We start from the raw sequence: 9439 nt of genomic DNA, 5'->3' as shown, positions 1-9439 counted from the left end.
ATTATAATATACATGGGTATAATACATATACATATATTTATATATGTATGTATATTATAATATATAATATATATATGGGTATGTTATAATAATAATAATAATAATATACATGTATATACGTGTATATATGTATATTATATATGTATGTATATATACATATACATTATATATATTATAAAATACATATGTATATATAATATATGTATAATATATGTATATATATTATATATTATAATATACATATATACGTATATACATGTATATAATATATGTGTATATAGGTGTATCTATATATTATAATATATATATGGGTATAATACATATACATATATATATGTATATTATAATAGATAATATATATGGGTATGTTATAATAATATACATGTATATACGTGTATGTATGTATATTATAATATATATATATACATATAGTATAAACAGTCCCGATCTCTTGGACCACAGAAGAGATCAAGACTGATAGTATAAATATACAATGTATATGTGTATATACGTGTGTATATGTGTATATACGTGTGTATATGTATATTATAATACATACATGGGTATAATATATATATATATATATTACATATATACATGTATGCTATTATTATAATATTAATATGTATGTGTATATGGGTATATTATAATAATAATATACGTGTATATATCTATATGTATTTATGTATATATGTGTTTATATATATATATGTATATACGTGTATATATGTACATTAATATATAATATATATTACATATATACATGTATACATGTATGCTATTATTATTATATTAATATGTATGTGTATATGAGTATATTATAATAATAATATATGTGTATACAGTCCCTTTCTATTGAGGGATCCCTCAAATAAAATTATTTGAGGGACGCCCTTTAGGGTACCCTACAATTTTTTTCCCAATGATCCAAACCATCTATTTTTTAGGTCTTCATTCATAGATCATCCTAACAAAAAATTAGACAAATCGGAAACCGTTTCGACATCCAATTGTGTCTTACAAAATCAATGAACACGGTACTTCAAGAAAATGCTAAAATTTCAATAACTTAATTGAGTGGTCAAATGATATCGGATTCAAGTGATTTTTTGTAGGGATGATCTTTGAATGAGTATCCCTCAAATAATTTATTTGAGGGACGCCATTTAGGGTACCCTACAATTTTTTTCCCAATGATCCAAACCATCTATTTTTTAGGTCTTCATTCATAGATCATCCTAACAAAAAATTAGACAAATCGGAAACCGTTTCGACATCCAATTGTATCTTACAAAATCAATGAACACGGTACTTCAAGAAAATGCTAAAATTTCAATAACTTAATTGAGTGGTCAAATGATATCGGATTCAAGTGATTTTTTGTAGGGATGATCTTTGAATGAGTATCTACAAAATAGACGGTTTGGATTAGTTAAATACAATCCGGAGTGGGGCTTACAAGGGGTGTCCCTCAAATAAGCTTATTTGAGGGATCCCTCAATGGAAGCTCTCTGTGTGTTTATATATATACATATGTGTTTATATATATATATACATGTAATAATAATAATAATAATAATAATAATAATAATAATAGTAATATATGTTATTAGTATTACAATATAATATATGCATCTTATACATTGGTGAACATAGGACTAGCTAATCCTCCCTTTCTACATGGGCTTAGCAGTTCCCTCCTAATGAGGTGTTTTTGGTGGGCCCGGTATTAGCAATCTCATCTAAGACTAGAATTAAATAAAACGAACATGGTACTAAATTTAGTCCAAGCCAGTCCAAGCCAAGACTGTGTACCAAACGACCCCTAAAGTTCTATCTTCTTTTTTGGGGAGTTCAAACGGCAACAGAAGAGACTATCTTTTTGGTTAGGTTTGCAACGGCCCAAATGAGACACAGCGAGTATCTTTCTTCATGGCCTTATTTCCATTTGTGTGGGTTTTATTAGAGGATGGGCTTTTAGGCCACATTCTCATCAATTATTTTTCCATGATCCCCATATCGATTGTTACATACAATTACTTGTTCTGTGTTTTTTCAGGATAATTCTTCGGAGATTTATTGCCTTTTCCTTTTTGGTATGTTCTTACATATTCTTTGATTATATATTGATAAGTAGGAAGTAATCTCCCCAAAATATATTTCATAAGTTAAAAAATAAAAAATAATCCGACAATATATTAATCTGAAATTCTCTTATTACGTTTTTTGACATGTTACGTCACTAGACTGCCCTAATTTTAAACTATACACGAAACAAAAATTCTCTAAGTTATATGTTCACACTAAACATGTTAACAATTTAATAAAAGGGTTTCTCTGATTTAATATAATGAATTGAGGCTTCGATCCTGGGGTGTGAACTGAAGTGTGAATATGAACAGGAAAAGGAGAATTTGGTTCCATCACTTTAATAATAACTTTGCAGCTTTATTTTCATGCTTAATTTATTTAATTTATTTTGTGAGACTATAGAAATGAAAATATTATGACTGGTCCCCCTCTTATCCATTTCTCAAGGCACCTCTTAAACTCAAGTGATTTGGTTTGTCTCTGAAGAGTAAAATATAAAAGACTGCCTTAATTCTGAAGAGATATGTTCTTTTTCTCTTTAATATATAATTAATTCTATTTGTTGGGACTCTTCAAGGGTTTAAATTTAATTTATATATATTTGATTTGAACAATTAAATCTTTTTTATTACCAAGATTCAAAGGCACTTATTGGAAATCCCAATTTAAATAATTAATTAATAAGAGCCCACTTTGAAGTTTTGAATTGTGACCGAAAGGAGAGAAAAAAATACAAATAAATAAATGGAAATGGTGGCCTTGAAAATCCTTGGCCTCACATGGGCATCACTAGGGGAATCTGCCTTTTTGGATGCTTTTCTTCTTTTAAAATTTAATAATTTCGATATAATTTTTTTTAATTTTTTTGTGAACGCATGTAAAATTGAAAGAAGGAGACTATTGTTTGTGATGTTCAATGGTTTGAGGAGGATCTTGATCTCCATTGCTTTCAAAGAAGGAATCAGGAATTGAACTTAGTACATTAGATACAAGGATAAATCCTCTTAATCGTTCTTTACACAATAGTTATAATTTTATTAATAAAAACTCACCTCCCATCGAGTTTTTAATAAAATTGTAAGTATCCGTATTTATTTTAGGTAAATCATCAATCACTTACTCATTTATAACCTAATATAATGTTGCTAACTTTTGTAAAGAGCGATTTGTGTAAGCCCACTTTGGGATTCATTGCTCACTCAATAAGCCAAGGGTACCCAGATATTCTTATGCGTGGTAGCTTTTTCCAACTTCTTAGCTAATATAGGTGTGTTAGGTGAACGTGATTTCAAAGCTTTGAATGACCAATTGGTTGAAACGTTTCGAACAATTTGGGGACAAAGAATTTCCATGAACAGGGATCCAAAATGTAGATAACAAATTTCTACTAATGTCTACATCCACTACTAATGTCCACAATTTTTTATTTTCATTTGCCATATGAAGAGGACTACTCCATAAAAAATAAAATAAAACCCTTTTTCCATTTACACCGAGTAAGAAATATATTGCTTTACATGTACATCAAATTATAGGAAAATATATTATATAGCCGAAGTTTGAGAATTCTAAAAGTTTAGTTGACTTGGAATGTTTACACCCATATATTTTACATACATTTTTAAAAATTATATAAACTATTGTGTAGACACAAAAGTTATCGTTGCGACAGTGAAGAAGAATGACTAAGGGCTCATTTGAGACTTCTTCTCTAGGAAGTATTTATGCTTATAAACGCTTCTAACAAAAGTGTTTTTATTATAAAAATATTGAATTTCTATAAATAAAAAAATTCAAGTGCTTCCTGAAGAAGCACATAGCATGTGCTTTGGCTTTTAATTTTTTTTGTCAAACGCTAACTAAAAGTGCTTTATGCCTTTTCAAAAGCACTCCCAAACCGGCCTTAAAGCTCTATGTTTTTTCACAATTTGACGTAAAATAAAAAGTTGGTTATCACACATTTGGGTACCATGATGATCTAATGGAAATATTATCATGAACTTACATGTAAAAAACCAACGTGAATGATAATTTCATCAAATCATAGTATCAAGTAATTATTCCAATAACAAACTATGAAGCTATGTATCAATTAAAAAAGATGAAGAAAATGCGTGTAAACTATGTCTTATTCTATTTCAATTGAGCAATTAGTGATTATGGGTGGGCACAATTCAATTTGATTTGGTATAAGCTTCAAATTACAATTTAACAAATGTTAACATCAAAGTTTGATTTGCTTTGATTTAGCTCTCAAACTATGAACATAGCCGAATATTTCTATATTGTCTTACATATATCCAATGAACTTCATAATGCAAGTTACAATAATATCAATATGTTAATAAACAATAAGATTTCAAGTGTAAAAGAAAAAAAAAGAAGGAGATATATGTAATTTAGTTCAATTTAGGCGGTTTTTAAAATAGACCAAATCTAACCAAAATAAATTAATTGTGGATTGGTTCGGTTAAGTAAAAAATTACACTTTTAAACATAAAAACCGGAACAAACCGTCCGACTCAAATTTAATTTTAACCCGGGCGGTTTGATAGGCTGAAATGGTAGTTTTGCCTACTCGTACTAGACACAGAGAGGATTTTTTTTTTTTTTTTTTTTACGGTGGATGTTAAACATCAATGTCCATGTGTACGGACAGAAAAGTGACAGAAAAGTAAAGGAGTCAGTAGCGATGGCACAGACAGTAAAAAAAGTCTTTGTTCGCTTGTACTATTTTATAGGCCATGGTTGGCTTGGTCGTCCGGACCGTCAACGGTCTTACGGAAAGAAACACTGTTTGCTTTTCCAGAAGATAAATTTGTTTTCCTCTTGTTTATTTATCTCCTACTGTATTTTCACATTATCTTTTGAAGCCTTGTTTTTTTAATCAGGGCGCGCAGGGGCTTTTGTTGTTGAAGTTTATTGCCTTCTTTTTCTTTATTTTATAGAGTAAAGACGAAGAGGAAGGCATGATCCAAAAATAATAATAAATCCTTCAATTGTTTTAGAACACGCTTGTAAGATAAATACTTTTAATCATTTGAGTTATAAAATTTTTCATATTTTTTGCTATTTAGAATATCTCTTGAGTTATAAGCTTCCCCTAATAGGAATTATATTAAACGATACAATCTTAGCATGTTAGAAGAGTATTAGCCAACGAAGTCTAGTTTAGTGAAAAATGGTCTCAAATCTAAACCTCCATAACACTTTAGTAGTGTATGTGTGAAAAATCTCCTACCAAACAACATTAGAAAAAAAAAAATCCACAACCAAAAATAGGAAAAGTAACAATAATGACACATGAACCTTGCCATTTCATTGGAGGGGCCCACCACCACGACGGTAAATGCCATTTTACATGGAAGGAGGGAGGAGGAGGAGTTGCGTTTATCAAAAATTTAGGCGCCCATTGGCATAACTTTAGAGAAAACTAATTAGAGTTAGGAAACGTAAGCTTGGGATTTGAACTTTTCTTGTAAAATAATAAAATAAATTATTTTTTTATTATTTTATGGCAGGTTATAGCTTTAACAGCACAGCGCTAAGTTTGACTGCATCAGAAGTCCAAAACAAGTTATCATTTTCCCGGTCTTTCATACACCAAAAATAAAAAGCAGAAACCGTATTTTCGATGACCAAATTACCCTTCCATTGTAGTCGTGATATACCATCAATGTCCTCTATGCGGTTCTGTGTGCTACCGGTATTACCCTTCCTTTTTCTTTTATAAGTTTCATTTGTTTTGTTTTTTTTTTCAAAGTTGAAAGTTCTTTTGTTAGTGGCTATATTTGAATACATTCAAAATGTACTTGGATCTTGCCTAAAAATAAATGATTTGCAAGATGTTTCTTGTACTTTTTATTTATTTATTTTCATTTAGTTTCGAAGCCAAACCAAAATGTTAAATTTGGAAAATTACGATTATATGCATTTTTTGAAGGAAGTATTTAGTTTAAAATGGCAAGATATTTATACCTTATCAAATATCATGAAATTTGTTGGTCAATATGTTTTGATATTCACCCAAAAATAATGAAATTACAAATTAAGAAATTTTTTTTTTATATATTGCCCTAAAATGAGAGGGGTAAAAGGGTAATCTTCATTCTCAAAGAGAGGAACAGAGTCTTAAGATAATTTTGTCTCATGAGAGGACAGTGGAGTCCAGACAAGAAAATCTGAAAATAGCAGTTTCACAGTCCTTTTCTCCTCCATTAATGGAGGGAAGTATGTATAAACTCTCACATCACCAAAGTTAAAAAAGCCCTCTTTACCACCTTCTACTTCTGGCGCCATTTGCAGTCTAAACACTTTTGTTCAAAACTCCTCCAACCCCCAACCACACAGAACCAAAACCTACAATTCCTTCTCAAAGCTCAGCCTCTGTTTTCTCCATGGAGGAAAAGGAGAGCACTTTTTCTGGGTCACCAGGCAACTCGGGGACCGAGTCACCGCCAGTGACTCAGATGGTGAATATACCCATGGGCATGGATGTAAACATGAGCTCAGAGATCATCAACAACAATAGCAACAACCCTGTTTCAACAACAACAACAACAGAAATTGCAGAAATTGCAGCAGCAGCAGCTACTGTTGGAAGTGGTGATTTGTCTGGGAAGAAGAAGAGAGGAAGGCCTAGGAAATATGATGCAGATGGGAACTTGAGATTGGGGTATAACAGTAATATCAACAAGGGTGGTGGTGTGGCCCCACCACCACCACCTGGGTTTTATCTTTCTTCCCCTGCTTCTGAGTTTTCTTCTTCTTCGTCTTCCAAAAGAGGAAGGGGGAGGCCTCCTGGATCCGGCAACTGGCAGGTTCTTGCTTCTTTAGGTAAGTTATCAGAGGGAAGGAAGGACTGATAACAAAGTTTGAGATTTTGAGTGCTGGGTACTTCAATGGGGTGTGTGTGTGTGTGTGTGTGTGTGTTTTGGTGTTTCTTGTTTTCTCTGTGTTTGATTTTTTGCCAAGAAAATGCAGCAAAAAGGAAAGATCTTTTGATTTGGTTAAGATAATGTGGTTGGTACTTGGTTTGGTTGCTTGTCTTTTGTGTTTTCCCCAGTTTTTGATGTGTAAAGCTCAACTTACCCACCTAAAAGAAGAAGAAAATAAACTTTCTTTTTCCCTTAAAATAGGTAAATTGAAAGGGTAGCCATAATGACCACAACTCTCATTCTTTTTTCTTTTTCCTTCTTGTTTTTCTTCCATTTTTCCCATCAACCAAACAGGTTCTTTGTGGTTGAATACCTCATTTGGGTACTAGGAAAATCAGTCTCACTTATGGCTAGTAAAAGATCTGAATTTTCCGCTTGAGAATAAAACAAACAATAAAGCTTTGTGGGGCTATTGGGATTTCTCTCTCCTTTTCAATAGGGACAATTTATTGAGGTTCATAGCAGAAGAAAACAAAAAAGTGGGGACAGATTTGGTCAAGTTGCATGTGTAGATTTTGGTCTATAATTCCAACTTTGATGGTGTGAGCAACATTAACATAGTAATTTGTTGAGTTTTCCCACTTAAAAAGAGTCATAAACAAGCTTTACAATTATCTTAAATTGGGCAATTTATAATCTTTGCAATCTGATTTTGGCAGGTGAGTTGTTTGCAAACACAGCTGGTGGGGACTTCACACCGCATGTGGTTACTGTTAGCACTGGGGAGGTAATGTATGAGGATCTTTCAACAGATCCTGAATGTGCTTTTGGGTTGCATTGCATGAGCTGACAAAGGGTCCAAATTTTTTTTGACATGCAGGATGTTGCAGGCAAAATTCTTTCGTTTTCTCAGAAGGGTCCTCGAGGAATTTGTGTTCTCTCTGCCAATGGAGCTGTCTCTAACGTCACCATTCGCCAACCAGGTTCTTCTGGCGGCATTCTGACATATGAGGTATGTTTTCGGATTTTCTTTTTCTCTTCCTGTCAACATCATTTGGCCTTTTTCCCTTTTCTTTTTGGTTGCAATTGCTTACAAGTAAATCTGCCTTAGAATATGTTTTTTGTTTTAAAATAAAAAAATGGATTGGATTGGATTGGATTTTTTACCTCACGGTGCTAAAGAAAGTCAATCTAAAATACTACAATGAGTCAAAGAATTTCTACATTGTTGATCTGGTTGCTCAGTCTGTAACTAACAACAATGTTACTGCTTCCTGCTATTTGGTGCTGCCTTTCTACAGCTGATATGCTAATTTTGTATGTCACTATTGGTTAGATTTATTTAGCACCCTTCTTAAATATAAAACTTTGTTGCAGGGCCGCTTTGAGTTATTGTCTTTATCTGGATCATTTACAGTCACTGAGATTGGTGGTGTAAGAAATAGGACTGGTGGCCTGAGCGTCTCATTGGCCGGCCCCGATGGTCGCGTTATAGGTGGTGGTATTGCTGGTTTGCTAACAGCTGCAAGCCCTATCCAAGTAAGGCCTTTTTTCCACATTTCCATTTGAATTGCCTGGGAAAAACCCATGTCTGTTGATCCCCTCTTTTTGTTGAACAACCGAACAGGCACAATCAACATTTGCTTGTGTTATAGTTTACCACAAGGAATAAGCAGTTTAACTAAACCAGTTCGTTTGTCTCAAAACAATTGAAATGAAAATCAAATCCGTTTTATTAACTCATTGACAGAATTGTATTCTGATTAATATGTCAGATTGTGGTTGGGAGCTTCACGCCAAATGGATACAAGGCACATAAAAGGAAGCATTATCGTGAGAACAATGTAGCTTCACCAATCTCAGGTTCTCTAGATACAGTCACAGTAGCAACACCCATTTCGCAAGCGCAACCCGAAAGTGAGAGCAGATTGACCACGATATCCCCTTTACCAGCACAAAGTCATGGGGAAGCAGATAAAATCATGATCCAAATGCAGACCTCCAATGCCATATCCACCAGTGCTGTATGGAATGGAACAGAGCTCAAGTCAGAACATAGGCCATCACCGGACATTAATGTATCCGTTCCTGGTGTATCAGTAACTGGGGAGTAGAATAAGGTATGATCCAATCATCCCTTCCATAAAAAAATGAGTGTTGTATAAGACAAAAGGCTAAACGTTTTTACCTGAATCTCATATCTTATGCCTGCAGCTTGATGAATGCTTAACTGCAGATGTACTTAGAGTAAGACAGGATGCAGCATCAGACTAATCATTTTTTTATTATTGCTGTTGTAACATTATGATTCGGTGACAGAATTGGACAATTTCAGCATTAGATTGTAACAAAGTAGTGACATATGCAGCATCAATTTTAGCTTGATATGCTTCTTAAACAATTATCGATTGAATATTTCTCAGTAAATTTTAGTTATTTGACATGGATTCTATGCTTAAAACAAACTTGCA

At 32.8% G+C, this 9439-nt stretch overlaps 1 protein-coding gene across 2 annotated transcripts; it reads left to right on the top strand.

Moving 5' to 3' along the window:
* LOC18770230 (AT-hook motif nuclear-localized protein 1) lies at positions 6237–9411 on the top strand. 2 transcript variants are annotated; one of them, XM_020569453.1, is made up of 6 exons: positions 6237–6927; positions 7688–7755; positions 7849–7980; positions 8346–8507; positions 8744–9088; positions 9183–9411. In XM_020569453.1, exons 1-5 carry the CDS (start codon positions 6489–6491, stop codon positions 9080–9082), a joined length of 1140 nt encoding a protein of 379 aa, XP_020425042.1. In that variant the 5' UTR covers positions 6237–6488; the 3' UTR covers positions 9083–9088; positions 9183–9411. The 2 variants fall into 2 exon arrangements, with proteins under 2 accessions (XP_020425042.1, XP_007204125.2); XM_007204063.2 differs by having other exon boundaries at positions 8744–9411.

The sequence above is a fragment of the Prunus persica genome, chromosome G7, assembly GCF_000346465.2.
Source record: "Prunus persica cultivar Lovell chromosome G7, Prunus_persica_NCBIv2, whole genome shotgun sequence".
NCBI classification, from domain to species: Eukaryota; Viridiplantae; Streptophyta; class Magnoliopsida; order Rosales; family Rosaceae; genus Prunus; species Prunus persica.
This window is presented reverse-complemented; position numbering and strand designations above follow the sequence as displayed.

Bases quoted from the DNA above. Each gene is read 5' to 3' on its own strand.
- LOC18770230 (XM_020569453.1), top strand. From the start codon at position 6,489: ATGGAGGAAAAGGAGAGCACTTTTTCTGGGTCACCAGGCAACTCGGGG. The intron at 6,928-7,687 runs GTAAGTTATCAG...TGATTTTGGCAG, and splicing joins GCAGGTTCTTGCTTCTTTAG to GTGAGTTGTTTGCAAACACA. The intron at 7,756-7,848 runs GTAATGTATGAG...TTTGACATGCAG, and splicing joins TTACTGTTAGCACTGGGGAG to GATGTTGCAGGCAAAATTCT.